This window comes from Gekko japonicus, unplaced genomic scaffold (genome assembly GCF_001447785.1).
Source record: "Gekko japonicus isolate JY-2015 unplaced genomic scaffold, Gekko_japonicus_V1.1 scaffold688, whole genome shotgun sequence".
Taxonomy (NCBI): Eukaryota; Metazoa; Chordata; class Lepidosauria; order Squamata; family Gekkonidae; genus Gekko; species Gekko japonicus.
Genome location: NW_015163108.1, coordinates 83,145 through 100,424, shown reverse-complemented (window position 1 = coordinate 100,424; position 17,280 = coordinate 83,145). Strand labels below are relative to the sequence as shown.

At 40.5% G+C, this 17,280-nt stretch overlaps 1 protein-coding gene across 1 annotated transcript in view; it reads right to left on the bottom strand.

Moving 5' to 3' along the window:
* Positions 1 to 17,280, bottom strand: part of TMTC2 (transmembrane and tetratricopeptide repeat containing 2) — a 137,474-nt gene that overhangs the window by 39,432 nt on the left and 80,762 nt on the right. The window contains exons 8-10 of the mRNA XM_015406798.1: positions 10,752 to 10,833; positions 3,021 to 3,135; positions 1,921 to 1,984 (exon numbers count right to left, since the gene is read on the bottom strand). Coding sequence (XP_015262284.1) covers positions 1,921 to 1,984; positions 3,021 to 3,135; positions 10,752 to 10,833 — 261 coding nt within the window. The remainder of the gene's footprint in view (positions 1 to 1,920; positions 1,985 to 3,020; positions 3,136 to 10,751; positions 10,834 to 17,280) is intronic.

The following is a 17,280-nucleotide window of genomic DNA, read 5'->3' as shown; positions in this document are numbered from 1 at the left end:
TTTGAGACCCTGACTGTAGTGCTCTCTGGGGTATGTATGGGGAAAGGCAGTCCCTTAGGTACATCAGACCCTGGCCATATAGGTATTTATAGGTAAATACCAGCACCTTGAAGCAAATTCGGTATGCTATTGGCAGCCAGTGCAGTGTCCTCAACACAGGCTGGATGTGTTCCCACCTAGGGAGGCCCATCAACAGCCTAGCCACTATATTCTGCACTAGCTGCAACTTCCAAATTTGTGACAAGGGCACCCCCATGTAGAGAGCATTACAGCACTCCAATCTCAAGGTGACCATCCCATGGATCACTGTAGCCAAGTCGTTGTAGTCCAGGAAGGGAGCCAACTGCCTGACCAGCTGCAGATGGTAAAAGGCCGACCTGGCAGTGGCTGCTACCTGGGCCTCCATTGTTAAGGAGGTATCCAGGAGCACTCCCAAACTCCTAACCTCCAGTGCCAGCATCAGTGGTTCCCCGTCGAAGGTCAGGAGTGGGATTCCCACCCCTGAACCACCCCAACTCAAGCACAGGACCTCCGTCTTCGTCGGATTCAACTTCAGCTGACTCAGCCTAAGCCAACCAGCCACGGCTTGTAGCGCCTAGTCCAGATCTTCCGGTCTGGAGTCTGACCAGCCGCCCAACATCAGATAGAGCCGGATGTCATCAGCATACTGGTGACATCCCAGCCCATGCCTTCGGGCAATCTGGGCAAGGGGGTGCATATAGATGTTAAATAGCATCGGGGAAAGCACAGCCCCTTGAGGCACTCCACAGTCCAGTGGGTGCCTCTTGGACTGCTGCTCCCCTAGCAGCACCCTTTGTCCCCGACCTTGGAGAAGGGAAGCAAGCCATTGCAAGGCAGGCCCCTGTATTCCCATGTCAGTGAGGCGGTGGACCAGTAACTGATGGTTGACCGTGTCAAACACAGCCGACAGGTCCAACAGCAACAGTACCGTCGATCTGCCCCGATCCAGCTGCCTCCGGAGGTCATCTGTGAGAGTGACCAAAGCTGTCTCCGTTCCATATCCAGGGCGAAAGCCAGACTGGTAAGGATCTAACATGGAAGTGTCATCCATAAAGCCTTGCAACTGTATCGCCACCGCCCTCTCAATTAATTTGGCCAAATAGGGAAAATGGGAAACTGGCCAATTCAGCCAGGTCCAGGGATGGGTTTTTTTAAGAGAGGGTGAACCATCACTTCCTTGAGTGCCCCTGGGAACAGCCTCTCAGAGAGAGACTTGTTGATAATATTCCTAAGGGCACCTCGAAACCCCTCGTGGCCAGCTTTAATAAGCCAGGAAAGGCATATTTTTGCAACTATCGCATACCATTCAACATTTCACATGTGACAGCAGGCAAGCTTTTAAATACCCTTGTTTTCATATCAAGGATCACTTCATGAGTCCAACTATTAGATACTCTACACCACTTGCTGTGCTGGTTTACTCTAAAAACCAACCCACATTGCACTGATTAACAAAATGGTTATGCTCCTTTGCCTACAGATATACTTGAAAAACATAACTGTCCTACAATATATTATCAACAGTTCAAAATTACTTGAGCACCTGCAATAAAATAGTAGACTGGCACTACCTGCTGCTTTACTGTTCACACGTTTACCAACATGATCACTAGAGATAAGAATGATATATCCGTTCCCTCATCAAAGTGTTAGTGCAATCCTATGCAGTGTGCTTTGACCGGAGTACCTCCTCATAGGATTGCACTGTTAATTTTTGATGGATTTAGAGGAAGAAACTGAAATGACCATTCTAGTAACTCACAGTAAAAAGCAAAATTAGGGACAGTGATTTACCAAGGGCATGGATCAGTAAACAGGACCTGGTAAAAAGGGGCAGCTGGAGGATGTAATATGAGCACATCACTTTGACTTGTGAATATCTCCAGGAAAAGTACTTACATTAGGTCTCAGTTCTGCTGCCATTTTATAGTACTTCTCAGCTGCTTCATTGAGGCTAGCTTGTCTATTGTAAGAGAGAAAAACAAATTGTACAGTTGAATTCTCATCGAGAACACAGTCCACAGAAAAATAATAACAAATTATATGTTCTGACCATTAATAAGAATTAATAGTAATATATTTTAATTAGGTATAAATAATCCCATCTAAACATTAAACAATTCATGCGACTCCCTTTCAATATGCAGATTTTTGAAGTTAATTTACATTCTGAACTTCCACTTGACTTTTTAGACAATTATAAAAGTAGATCCATAGGACGTTCCTAACAACTGATACAAATTCAAGTGTAAGATGTATTAATCTCACAATTAAACTTTATGGTTCTTGAATTTCAATATGCTTCTTTTACAAACTAGCTGAAACCATTCTCCCAAAAGTGGTAGTTATTCTTGCAAGAAATACACCAGGGTTTGTTTCCTCTCTGTACTTTACTAGGTCTACGCCAAGAATTTTCAGATTCAGAGTGATGGTCATTTAGCTTATTAAACTGATTTAGTAATGCAAAGACACTGCACAAATTTGCAGAAATCCCAATGTCCATTTCCATGACCAAGCCAAAACTACTCACATATTTTCAGCAATATTTTTGCATGGGCTGAAAAATGCCTGACTTCAGACTACAAGAAAAACAAAAAGAGGCCAACCACAAAAAGCGCTAGAAACAATACTTATTTATTTGTTCAAGAGTTCCACATTGAATTGTCTGATCCTGGTGCTCAAAAATCAGGTGTAGCAACTTAGAGCATATGAACAAATAAATAAATAATTTCTACACCTTTTTGGGAGGTTTGTGTCTTCTTTTTTCCTTCTGAGATGCCCCTTGTTCAAGAGACCTGAGAAATGCAGTCAAGGTTGCCCTAATATATGCTCAGTGGTACTCAAGCAGGTCAACATCCCAATCCAAATTGAGCCCCAAGTGCCTAGGAATTCCCCTCATGGAACTCCAGGCACATGTCTTATCCAAAGTCCTCATGGTGGTCATGAATGGACTTTAGAATGTGTGAATCAGCTTTAAGACACCAAATCAAATGACTAACCTGAGCATGTGGGCTGCATTGAAAACCACATCAAACTCTGTGTTATCCAACTCAGCTGCTTTCTTTGCCATCTCTGCTGCTTCTATTAAGCGCGATTCTTCTAGCAGAAACTGACCTGAAAGACAGGACTGATATGAACTCAAGAGTCAAGATGCAAAACACACACACTTAAAAAAAAAGAAAGTAAAACAGCACCAGAAAGAAGTATTCATTGAAAAGAAAATACTGCCCCAAACTGCCAAAAGCACGCTATGCTGTATTCTTGGAAGTTAGCATATTAATTCACTTCAATGAAGCTACCAGAGAATATTCATTTATTTTACACCTTATACGGCGAAGACGGAGGTCCTGGGCTTGAGTCGCGGTGGTCTGGGGTTGGGGCTCCCTCTCCCGACTTTCGATGGGGTGCCTTTGGTGCCAGCGCCGGAGGTTAGGAGTTTGGGAGTGCTCCTGGACTCCTCGCTATCTATGGAGGCCCAGGTGGCAGCCACTGCCAAGTCAGCTTTTTACCATCTGTGGCTGGTGCGGCAGTTGGTTCCCTTCCTCGAATGCAGTGACTTGGCAACAGTGATCCACGCGACGGTCACCACGAGGCTAGACTACTGCAACACTTTCTACATGGGGCTGCCTTTGTCGCAAATCCGGAAACTGCAGCTAGTGCAGAATGCTACGGCCAGGCTGTTGATGGGTCTTCCTAGTAGGGACCACATCCAGCCTGCACTGAAAGCACTGCACTGGCGGCCAATAGCGTACCGGATTCGCTTCAAAGTGCTGGTTCTTACCTTTAAAGCCCTATATGGTCTGGGTCCAGCTAACCTAAGGGACCGCCTTTCCGCATATGTTCCCCCATAAGCCCTACGGTCTGGGATGCAACACCTCCTGGCAATGCCAGGTCCCAAAGAGGCCAGGGCTTTCTCGGCTCCTACCTGGTGGAATGAGCTCTCGGAGGAGATCCGGGCCCTGCGGGACCTTGTACAGTTCTGCAGGGCCTGTAAGATGGAGCTCTTCCACCAGGCGTATGAGTAGGAGCCGCCACTACCATCACTACTGTTCCATCTTAACCTGGCACTGGAAGAGGGAACAACAGTGTTTCCCGGAGCAGATGATGCTGAGTAGGGAGAGCAGTTGCAACAGAGCAGGTGAGATACACCATCTTGTAACACCATGTTAAAATATCTAGAGCACCTTTGTTAATTAATGTTATTGTATTGTAGTGATTTTTAAATGGTTTTAAATATGTTTTATATTGGCTTATGCCTCCTGTAAGCCGCCCTGAGCCCGCGTAGCGGGGAGGGCGGGGTATAAATTGAATAAAATAAATAAATAAATAAATAAATTTATTATTTACATATTGAAATTTTTCTTTCAGTTTTTGGTTCTGACAAACTGCACAGTGGCTTACAAACATAACAGTGCACCACCCTGCAGAAGATGCACACATTTTAACCCTTGCCCAAACAAAAAGTATTTTTTCATAATCTGGTGTGAGTGTTGAGCAAAACTGAAACTAAGGCACAGAAATGAAAAACCTTGGATGCTTCATCAACCATACCATCAGCTGCCAGAAGAAAAAGGAGGAAATTATCTCCCCCCTCTTTTAAAAGTGTTTCATTTCCCATCTGCACCCCTTGCCTGATTTGGTACATTACAATATATATTATCAATTTGACCTTTAGGTGCATTGAAAAGAAAACTGAAATTTGTATATAGGAGTGAAATTAACAAAATAATATTTTATTCTAATTCTTCCCTGCTATCTATGATATTGTTCTATTCTGCTATTGTCAAAGAAAATGCTTGCAGCCATTACTAAACACTGTGGCTATGATCTCCATAAATATTAGTATTGCATAGAGAAATCTGAATGAAACCATCACCCATCAAATATCTTCATTCTGTAACCCTAGATTCTAGTATTATGAAAGCAAAATAAGTTCATTATTGGCTTTCTTTCAATCATATATAATTTTATAAACCATTTCCATGTTGTCACAAGTTAAATAGCTCTAGTCTTGACATAGGTTCTTAGGGATCTTACTTTCCACTACTTACTTGCCTCTGTTAAGTGAATAATCCATCTATTGTTTCCTGTTGCTTAACACATTACTAATCTAGCAGCAAATTTATCCCATGACTGCTAATTCTTTGGGTAAGAGACTTTGTCAAAACCTTTTCTCAAGTCCAAACATGAATGACTTCATGTTTGAATTTTTAAGAGCCCACAGGTATACCATGTGAACCTGGTAATTGGTTACTTCGTAATTTGTCTACAGCTTTCATATTTGTTCCTTTCAATGATTTTGGTAGTGTGCTACACAATGTCTCATTTCACTACCTTATCGTTAATTTACATTTGTTTTGCCAGAGCTCTTGTTCTCCTCAATAGGCTTCCAATTTTTAAAGGGAGCTGCCTTTACTTTATGAACTGTCTCTTCTCTTTAATTGCTCGATTGCTTTTTATTAAATTTATATCTTGACTATCTTCCATCACGGAACTTAAGGTGACATACATAGTATTCTAAATGGGATGTGTCCCGTTAGGACAGTCACTATACTTGGATCTACTTAGCTTATTAAGATTGTTGTACACATGTATCCTGCACAGGGCCACAATGCCATCATATTAACTATACTGGTATTGGTGATATGTGTTATACATTCTAAAGGTAAAGGTAAAGGTTCCCTTGCTCGAAAGCCAGTCGAATCTGACTCTAGGGTTGCGGTGCTCATCTCTGTTTCAAAGCTGAAGAGCCAGCGCTGTCCGAAGATGTTTCCGTGGTCATGTGGCCGACATGACTAAACACCAAGGCGCACGGAACGCTGTTACCTTCCCACTGAAGTGGTACCTATTCATCTACTTGCAATTTCTTGCTTTCGAACTGCTAGGGTGGCAGGAGCAGGAACTAGAAACGGGAGCTCTACATTCTACCCAGGCATCAAATCATGGTTTTTAAATGACTTCCCAGTATCCTTAGAAGATATTACTCTCTTTATTCTTCCTTTCAACTAATGTTTTTGAGGCATTTCTTCTTTTAAAATCAAGTGCAGCAGGGCCGGACTTTATGAGCATATTTCCATTTATATTGATGGGAATTTAACAGTCCTATAGTAACTCTTTCCAGGTGGTTCGACACATACATCTTTTACTAGGACCGGGGAACCAGTCAGCATTAGCAGCATAATCATAAGCAGAGTTACACCATGGTAAGCTCATTGACTTCAACTGGTAGCAGTCAATGAGGTTATATTTATATGTATGATTATACCTTGCCTCCCCTGTCAGTTTGATGACTCCAAAGTGAGTTGTTTATAATATCTAGACATTATGTTTCATTCTAACCAACCTGCACATGCACTTGTCAATGTGAGGATAAGTTCTTATATTCTCTCCTTTGGTTGCCTCTCTGATCTGTTTTCCTTTTTATCAACCGCATCACACTGCTGACTCATTTTCAGTGTATGTTCTACTAAGACCCCTAGATCTGCAAATTTAATAAGCATTCCCTCTATCCCTTCAACCAAATCATTTATAAAGCTGTTGAACAAAACAGGTCCCAGGACAGATCCTTGAGGCACTCCACTTGTCACTCCTCTCCAAGAGGATGAGGAACCATTAACAAGCACTCTTTGGGTGTGATCTGTCAACCAGTTACAGAGCTACCTATCAGTCATAGGATCCAAACTACATTTTACCATCTTGCATATAAATACTTATGTCTTATTTTTGTTACCAAGCATCCATTTTCTCCTTGAACACTTTGATGTCTTTACAAGATTAGCCTTACCTTCATTATTTCTGATGTCACATTCTTCCAGCCTGTTCTCTTTTAGATTGACTGGAACATTTACACCTGCGTCTATTAGGGATGCTTCCTAGTTCCTGTCAGATTTCTCCAAGAAGTCAGTCTACTGCTCAGTAACTTCTTAGTCATCAAAAGCAAAGAGCCAGGTTCATGTTGGCTCAAGTGCCAGCCATCTCTTTTGAGGACAGTTGGCTTATCCCCAAGTTTCTCTCAGTGCCTAATAAATCTAAGTCCTCATTGACTCCTAAGTTCAGACCATATAGTTGATCGTGGCATAAATTCATTATACAAGTTTCATGTCGCAGTAGAATCTGAATTCTGGTACAAATCCAGTACTCTGTGATTACACTACCAGAAAGCAGTGACATAATTCAGGTGACCCAGAATTATGGAACTGTCAACAGTATCAAAAGCTGCTGAGGACTCAAAGACAATCAACATGGACACTCCCACCAAGTTGTACAGGGTACAGAAATTTTCTGTAAGAACCACCAAGCTAAACTAAGATCTTTGTAGTATAATTAACATTTTAATAGCTGTAATAATCATCATCAACAATAACAACAGAAACCCATATCACAGAACGATTTACTGGGTCATCTATCAAACAGCCAATTATTATTCCTAGTGCTTTGAAAATTTTTACTCTATTTTATTTTAAAAACTAGCACGATACCTGTGCTTCGCTACGGTATTTAAGTTCCATAAATCCAGTTATAATACTGATTATGTGAAGTCTGAAATGTGACATTTGTCATAGTGTAGGAAATGAAGTGAGACATATATACTTTCCCCCCTCTCAACTGAAGGACCTCTCTCTAGACCACATTGGTGGTTCTGCCCTCAGGTGCTGGGATCACCAGGCTGCTTGATGAGCTCACTCTGGAGCAGGCCACATAGAACTGTCCATTTAAGAAGTAGTCATCTGTTAAGTCAACTCCTGCTACCTGCCACAAAAGTGATGGCCTCTCTACTTGTGTTCCTGGATTGTTTTGCTCATATGGAGACTGTGTTGTTCTGAGCACCTCAGGGTGATCTTGCTGGTACTTGGCCTGTGCAGCTCAGTGCACTGCAAGAGTACTATGTGCAAATGTCTTTGCCGCATTCCTAAGTTGCCTCCTCCTTGCAGCGTTGGTGTATCTAGCTCGACATTTGCCAGGAGCTTTCTTGGGGGCAGTAAGAGGTGAGAGGGGGAGTTGGTGTGAGGGAGTGGTGATGTGGTGGACATCGGGGAGGCTGGGCCAGCAGCAGTGCTAGGCCAATCCTCCTGAGCAAACCTCCCCGGCGGCTGTAAGCATCCCACCTCCTCTCCTACACCTGACAGGCAGCTGCCTGTCCAGTGTAGGACAGGGAGGAGGGAGGAGTATTAGAAGCCACTGTGGAGGTGTGGCTGCACCTGACAGAAAACTGCCTGTTAGGTGTAGGAGGTGGGGGGAGTGTGATGGAAGCCATCAGAGAGGCTAGGCCAGCAGCTTTGCTTCACCTCACAGGTGGTTGTTGGCCACTCCTGATTTCCTCAACTGTCATTAGCTCTGTGCAGTCCCCTGTAACTGTTGGGTTGTTTTTTTTTACCTCAGAACACTGAGCTCTGCAGCTGACCAATCAGAGAGTGGTGGGTGCAGAGAGGCAGCTGCCTGGCAGTCGCATAGGAATCAATGGGGGGAGCAATTCCCCCCCTTTTGACCCACTTAGGAGTCAAATTTCTAAAAAATCCCTTCTTAGCGAGCACCTATGCCACAGTAGGAGTGCTCTCTCCAAATTTGGTATCTCTAGGTCCAGCGGTTTGGCCTGGGCGTTGATTTTATGATGAGAGGACTTTCTTTTATATATATAGAAGATGGGAAACAAAAAAGTGATGCCAAAAACCCTTTTAGCACTGCAGGACTCCCTTATAGAATTCTAGTTGCAATAACAAACTGATATGTATTGTGATTTATTAACTGCATGCTATATTAACCAGAGTGAACAAAGAAAGAAATTAAAAACATTAACCAACAAGAACTCTGCAGGTTAGGCTACAGAGAACAGCATGCTACATGATCAGTTGTAAATTACTTCAAGTGAGTGCATAATTACAGTAATTTAATGTGAATAATCAATTTTATTATAAAAACAGAATCATTAAGTGATTTACAATTATTAGGAAAATGTATTATTCAAAGGAAATTAACTTCAAGTCTCAATGGTTATTAATAACAAGAGTATTATTTAGAACATCTTTTTTTTGTTTCCTATTGAGTACTTCTATTTTGGAGAAGCTGGATTTTTAAACCTTCCCAACAAGCCTGTCAGAACCCTCTCTCTCCACTCACCCTTTTCTATGTCTTCCTTATGGTCTCATGACAAATCTGTAACAGTTGTGATCCACTTTGGGGTCCCGACTCACAGTTTGAGAACTACCAGTCTCAGAACAACAATTAAAATGAAACCATCATAAAAGCAAACCAACAAAGGACTATCCTTCTATACAATCCGAGCTCTAACACATAGGAAACATTGCATGAAAACAAAATAAAGTTATCCTCCATCTAAAGCTGTTGCCTCTCTTCAGAAACTATTTAAAGTTCTGGCATTCTCCCAGTGGAAAACATCTCCTGATTTCACACATACTTTGTAGTACTATTTTTTACAGGGATGGAACCTGAACACTATTCTATCAAAAGTGTCCTGCACTGACCAAAAGGCACATTGCTGATCCAAAACTAATGATCTGTGTACACTAGTACAGCAGCAGTCAGAAATCTGGATATGTGACCATCTGGAGATGGTCATTGGCCCTTGTTGAATGTGATGGATATACCCAACATGTCCATCTGAACTGCTGGCCTAGAGCTGGATTAGGCCTATAAAGTTATACATCTACACAAAGTACAGACAAGTTATGCTGTAACTGCTTAATATATCTTGTTTTGTACTATTTCCACTTTCTAAAAATATGCCTACTGCTCATTTACTTATACCAGAGTTGGAACAAGAAAGTGCAATTAAATTGCTATCCACAAATATACTGCACAACAGCTGATTTTCCTCCAATTAAATTAATTCCCTCTTCTTGTATTTTTTCAACAGTAGGCTTTATAATTAATTTCTGAATTTTCTGTCACTGCATGAGAATTAGTATAAAAAGGCAATGGCAAAGCATCCATTTAGGATCACGTCTATAAAAGATTTTTAAAATCCGACATAAAAATGAAACCGACCCTCACTGTATTACATTGGCTTTATTTAAACAGATTATTAACAATGGAGATTTCAACCTTGAAAAATCAAGCAATGCACTGTATGTAAAAACTTGTTTATATTCATGGACTACCATCCCAACATGTACACATTCTGCTTTTGTTTCTACGGTTGGAACATCTGTTCAGGGACTTTCATGCACAGTTGTAGGCTATATGCCTGACTCTGTACTCATGGAACAGAAAAAAAAAATTGTCCTTTCTCCATATAGGTGATCAATGCTTTCAAAACTGACAGTTGTAAATATCTGATGGTGGGAATGGTAATATTTATAGTTTAAAATACTTGCAAGTAGAACTTTGGATGTCCTGGACTGATGCTACTGTGGAATAATGTCCATTGGCCCACCCAGCATCAAGTAGTGCTAATATCTTTAGCTCAACACTAATAAAGAGGGCCATGAACCTTTCAGCACATATGAAGTATTTATTTCCCTCCTTTTCCAATCAAGTGTGCCAACAATCTTGAACTTTAATTTGAAACCAAGACCATTTTCTAAAGGAAATGGGCCTTTTGATTTACACATTGGAATGGATAAGCAGTTTTCTCTGGCATGTTTAAGTTTTCCCTTTACAGTAATATCCTGCTAATAGCAGTTTTTTAATCACTGATCTAACTCTTCCTTGATCACTCAGAGAGTAACAGCAAACTAGAATATGAAAGTAAGCAATATTTATTGAAAACATACCATAATGCATGTAACAATTTCCCTTGGTTGGATCCAGTTGAATTGCCTTCAAAAAATATTTCTCGGCCTCATTCTTACGACCCTTGATGAAAGAAGAGAAATACAGATTATTGGAAACAAAATCATTGCAACCATGCCATGTGGAATGTACCATAAGAAAAGGAAGCACATTAAAAATATATGTAACTAATATCTTAATTTAACTGAATAACTGGATTCTCTATGGACACAAAGATTGCTCAGTTCTTTCTTGCATTATTCATTAATCCAAACAATCCATTATTCTTATTTCTCTTATGCTAACTCAGTAATATAAAAATTAATCATCATTTTCATAGAGCCAAGATATTTTTCTGAACTTAAAATACAATCTGTATCCACAGTAGGACCAAGCTGGGCTTACCTATCCTTTTAGTTTCTTACTTGAAGTCCTACATACTCTTGGGAGTCTCCTGCTACAGATATTAGGCTTAATCAAAAGGCATTCACCATTCAAAACCCAGATTCCTGGATTCTCCTTAAATATGTTTTCTGAGCATTAAACAGAGGTATCCAGCTCATTTCACTGCTAACTGGGAAACAGGCATTGTGTTTGGTAAGGACTGGCAATGTGAACCTCCCCCATCATCCAGGATGTTTTAAGGTTCAGGTTTATATACTGGGGGTACTTGGTTTACAGTTGTCCTATTTAACCTTGTAGGCACACAAAATCAGGGCTCTGGCAAAAATACCTTCCTCAGGACATCCCTAAAACGCCTACATTATTTATTTATTTAATTAAATTTATTAATCACCCTATCCCAGCTTACACTGGACTCTGGGTGATGTACATAAGGGTAAAGTGCTGTAAAAACATATAAAACATTAACATTCAACAGTTAAAAAAACCCTAAAAACCCAAATAAAGTCCGTAATCCTGGAATCCTGGAAATTTCTACCCCAGTTCTGAACTACCAGGCCAGTTTCTGGGCAGGGGGAGAAGGAACTCATAACAGCAATTCAGAAGGGGGAAAGGGAAGGGAGGGTGCCAGCTAAGGAAAAACCATTGCTGCCCTCAACCAAAAGCCTGGCAGAACATTTCTGCCTTACGTGCCCTGTGGAACACAATTCCTCAGGGCCCTGATGTCATTTGGCAGAGAGTTCCACCAGGTTGGGGCCAGGACCAAGAAGGCCCTGGCCCTGATTGAGGACAGTCAGACACCCCTAGGGTTGGGGATCACCAGCAGATTGTTGTCAGTAAAGCACAAGGCTCTCCCGGTGACATACCAGAGGAGAGACAGTCTCGTAGATACGTTGGTCCCAGACCACTCAAGGCCTTAAAGGTCAATATCAACACCTTGAACCTGACTTGGTATTCCACTGGAAGCCAGTGTTAGCTGGTGCAGTACAGGTCAAATATGTGTCATCTGTGACGTTCCCATCAGGACTCACACTGCCACATTCTGGATCAGCTGGAGTTTCCGGGTCAGTCTCAAGGGCAGGCCAGTGTAGAGTGAGTTACAGTAGTCTATCCTGGAGGTGACCATTGCATGGATTACTGTGGCTAGATCAGGGTGCAGCGAGAAAGGAGCCAGTTGCCGAGCTTGGCAAAGATGAAAAAATGCCAGCTTGGTAATATGTGTGACATGGGCCTCCATTGATAAGGAGGCATCGAAAGTCACAGTCAAGCTCTTAGCAGAAAATAGAGTTTATGTTGTCCCTATACCTATTCTTATCAGCCAAGGTGAACTGATACTTGGCTTAAAGTGCCTCTGCATATATGGAATGTTGTGATAAAGTGATTTAAAATTTGAATCAAAACAGTAAAAGGGAACAAATGGAAGCTAAAACCCTATACGTATGTGAATGTTTTCCTACTAATAGCCATCTTACATTGATCGTTTCACGCCTACGTTTTCTGCCAAATCCAACCTGTATTTAAATATCTTACTCCACGTGAGGAAATCATGGTGAGTGAAATAAAAAACAAAACAATACACACAAGGGGAGAAAATGAATGAAAAAGAAAATAAGAGTTGCCTAGCAGGACTACAGGGATAATTTGGATTACAAATACCACCACACGTTAAAAAGAAACACAGGGCATTGAAGCTATCATCCTCTGGCAAAGGTTTCCTGTCACAAAACATTCAGCAGCAGGTTTCTAAAACTGCCGCCCAAGAATGAAATACATTGTTAATAAACAAACACCTATATATCTTGTGCCACTACCCTGAAACAGAACACTATTAGTCTTAGCAAGCTAATTATCATGTCTCATTGTACACTAAGGTTTCTCATCCTACCAGAAAAAGAACAGTTCAGGCTTGCCTTTTAAACTTCTGTCTGCAGTTACTTCCATGTGACCCAAAACCAATGTCAAATATTATTTTTCAGCTAATAAATTCTACAGAATATATTAGCAGAATGTTGTACTTCGCTTCCTCTTGCAGTTTCTATGGTGTTCTGTGTCAAAGTCATTGGCCAATTGGCAGGGTTAGAAGTCAGGAACTAGAAATCAACATTGGGAAACTACAAGAAGTAAGCGTCTAAGAGACAAAGCATGCTCATTAACAGAAAAGTGAACAGAAAACTTTCCTTGTTCTGTCCCTCTGCATGGGAGATGCTGCTGCAGGGTCATCTATTCAGCTTCAGAGTAATTTGCCTATACAAAACATCTGTTAAAATAATTGCAAGGGAACTTGCATATTCTAGCCAAATACTTTTTTTTCAGTAAAAAAAGAAAAGCACTATTAAGGACAGGCATTTTGGGAGCTTTTTTTTGTCAATCACACGATACAAAATCTAAGCATTTGACAGAACCAGGCGAGTTCACTGCCAACTTTTGGCATTTACCAAACTTAATTTTCTGTCAGACCATAATATAAATGCTCCCCCCCCCTTTGTTTTTTTTGCTAAGAACCAAATAACAACATATGTAAGCTAAAATAGTCCGATTTACAAAGCAATAGTTCACTTTTATACCTACTCTGTTAGAGGAATTTAATACAGGGATGACCAAAATGTTGGGGAGTCACACATTAAAAAATCTTTTATCAGTTTAGTTTATCAGTTAAGGGAGAATCTGAATCAAATATGTCAAATTCATATTGCATTTCTGCATGCAGATTCTTCTATAATATGAATAGCTGCCTGACTAATAGCATTTTCTTTGTATTTTAAATGGGATTATTTCCCAGCAATTTTTTACTACATGCTACAAGTTTGTTCTGAACACAAACTGGATAAGAACATGAATTTATTTAACAAATAATGGCTTCTGAGAAGTGAACAGCTGGTTACAATCTAAGGTTTAGTTCTCATCTAGCCCAGCAGAACTTAATTAATGGCATGGGTACTGCATGCTTCTGGAGAATTAGATCCATGACAGATGCTTAACCTGGACTAATGACCCAATCCATGTGATGGGAAAGTTCAGTCCTACCACCATCCTAGTAATGTAAGGTCAACTTTGTAAGTCTGCCTGAAGTGACACCTGATCAGAGTGAAGGATTTGAGAAAAGAAGGTTATTGTTCCTCTAAAGGCTGTAGATATTGCATAGATGGAAGATACATCCATCAACCACCTAGGATCTGTATTTGCAGGTGTGAAAAACAACCACTGACAGAAAGAAGAATGGACACAAGAAGAGAGAATAATGGGAGCGTCTAGCTATAAAATTAGCAATTATTGCAAAAATAGCAACATTAGGTACAAAGCTGAACAGGAGCACAGTGACTCTCAAATATCACTGAGAGGATTTATCACTAAAATTTCAGCTGAAATCCTAAGGCCATTTGGGAGCATCTCAGGATGGTAACAAAGCTCCAAAGCTGGCATATCTGGAGATACACTGGCACAATGTCTTGCCAGTGTACACCCAATGCTGGCACAACTACGACAGTGCAAAAATAGTGTAGCACCAGAAATGGGGGTCCCAGGAGCATGTTTGGGAAGGAATAGGGCACAGTCAACATCCTATGATCTATCAGCCTGGGTGTTAGAGGTGGTGTAACAACTGTCCAGTCTGGCCAGTAGAGCTTAATATAGTGATTAACTCTTGAGCCAATCAGTGCACCTTGCTGTAAAAAAAAACACTTGCCAGGACACCCAAATCTCAGATGATAAGGGCTAATCCTATGCTACACACTCTTCAAACTATTCATAATGCTGATAACATCTATCTGTAAAGCTGATGTGATCTTGTTAGCATTAATGTAGCCACATGTGTATACTACATAACAGCCCTGCACAGACATGTCCACATATTGACTGATGGTGAGGGGAGGGAGAGTGAGCATGAGTGTGTGGGCTCTGCCCCTTGCCACTTGCAATTGCTGAATCATCTGCCAACGTATTCATGCATGCTCCTGACCCCCATGCAGTCACTCAGTGTATGGACATGTCATCAGTACAGAGCTAAGGACAATTTCAAGCATGTGTACATTCAAAGAAGTGCCCTAATATACTTCTATATTTGCTCAAGTATTGGTTACATTCATGCTTACATATTTAGGTTCCCACATAAAATATCTGAAGAACATGCCTATATGTGTTACAAATACTGTTTACTAGAAATTATTGGGTCAGCATTATTATTAAATCAAAGAAATGTTAATGAAAACTTAAATGGACACAATTACTATAACATTCTTAAAAGAGCTAGTACTTGACTTTAGGAATGCCTCAAATAGTCACAGCTTGAACACAAAATATTCATAATTCTTATACATTTGTTTTAGTCATTATAGATACATTCACAATTTAATAAAATAATGAGCTTGATTGGTACATGTTTGACTATGTTGTATTTATGTTTTGTTGTTTATAATAAACATTGGGGGGGGGGGGAGAGAATATACAACCAAGGATTCTTTCATGAAACATACCAATAATTCTGTGTTCAGCTTTCTCATTTCCAGTAACAAGCTTGAAATGTATGTGGCTAAAGGGTGCTAATTACAACTTTTTTTGTTGCTACCAAGAAATAAACAATAAACAGTGTCAGGCAGTTAAAGAAGTATTTGTTTTAAAGTGAGTGTGCCTTCTGTTTTACAATTAGAGTTACAAAATTTTGGCAAGCAGACAAATATGCTGTAATTGGATGGTAAAATGTATGCAAATTTAAATGTGAAAGTAATTTTATGGCATATGGCCAATTTCAAAGGAAACAATGTTGACAGACGCCAGTACTGAAAATAACTAAATTTAGAAAATACTGTCATTTGCAACAGATATGCTAACGGTTTGGATATACAACTTTGCTACAAAGGATGGCAAAATGAATTCAATGTTATACAGATGGACAGATGGATACAAAAAGAGAAGCCCCTTTTGGAAATAGTAAAAAAACCCTAACTGAAATAAAAACACAAGACACAGACTTGCACGTTATCCCTGAAAAGGTCATCATCAAGCATCCCTACTGCTTGCATTTAAACTGCTGTTTCTTTGTGCTAAAAGAGAGTTCTGTCACAGAACCTACCTAACCTTTAGCATGACAAAGCGAGGCAAGTTAGCAAATGAATTGCAAGGGTTTATATTTTCATATCATAAATTTTCTGAAGTAAAATATTGTTCATTGCTTTACTAGATCATTTCCCCCTAGACAAGCAATTGTGTATCACATCCCATAAGCAGAAAGAATCTCTGGCCAATGGCTTTCCATCAAAAAATCTGAAACCGCTTGATTGATTTGTTCCAGCAAGATGCCACTCTAGAGCCCATGGCCTGTTCACAATTTTCTAATAAATGCTTTTTGAAGTCTCTACTTACAAGCCCTAGCTTTCCAACATCCCCCTTAGCACCGAGATAATCCCAAGATTGCCTCACCCCTCTATGGCGTTAAAGCAGCTAAATCAATGGCAACTAGAAATACTGTAAACATAGCTTTCTATCAAAATCCTCTGTGACAACAATATCCACTTACCAATGGATGACACACCACCTGTAGGCTATGAACCTGCTAGTAGGATTATAATGGTATATCCACCCTTTATTTTTATATAGGCTCACAGCTGTACAGCTGTTGAAGGTAATACACTATCAGTCACTACCAGCAAAATCCATCCATCCAATAGATTCTAATACAATGGCTGGTGAGAGTAAGACCACCATGAATTCTGTCAAGTTAATGGGGTCTGCACTTGCTGAGACTTGGGGTTGTAGTGGATAACTCAATGAAAGTGTCAACCCAGTGTGGTGCAGCAGTGAAAAAGACAAACACTATGTTATGGGTTATCAGGAAACAGATTGAGAATAAAACAGCCAATATTGTAATGCCCCTGTATAGATTTATAGTGCAGCCTGATTTGGAATACTGTGTATATCGGGTTATCCATACAGGCAACACACAAATATAGAGGAGATAGCAAGGATAATTCTGGTCACTGTATCTCAAAAAGGACATTGCAGAGCTGGAAAAAATACAGAAGAGGGCAATCAAGATGATTAGGGGGTTGGACTACCTTTCCTTTGTGGAAAGGCTGAAGACTCCAGGACTTTTCAGTTAAGAAAAGAGATGACAAAGGGGGGGGAGAGACATGATAA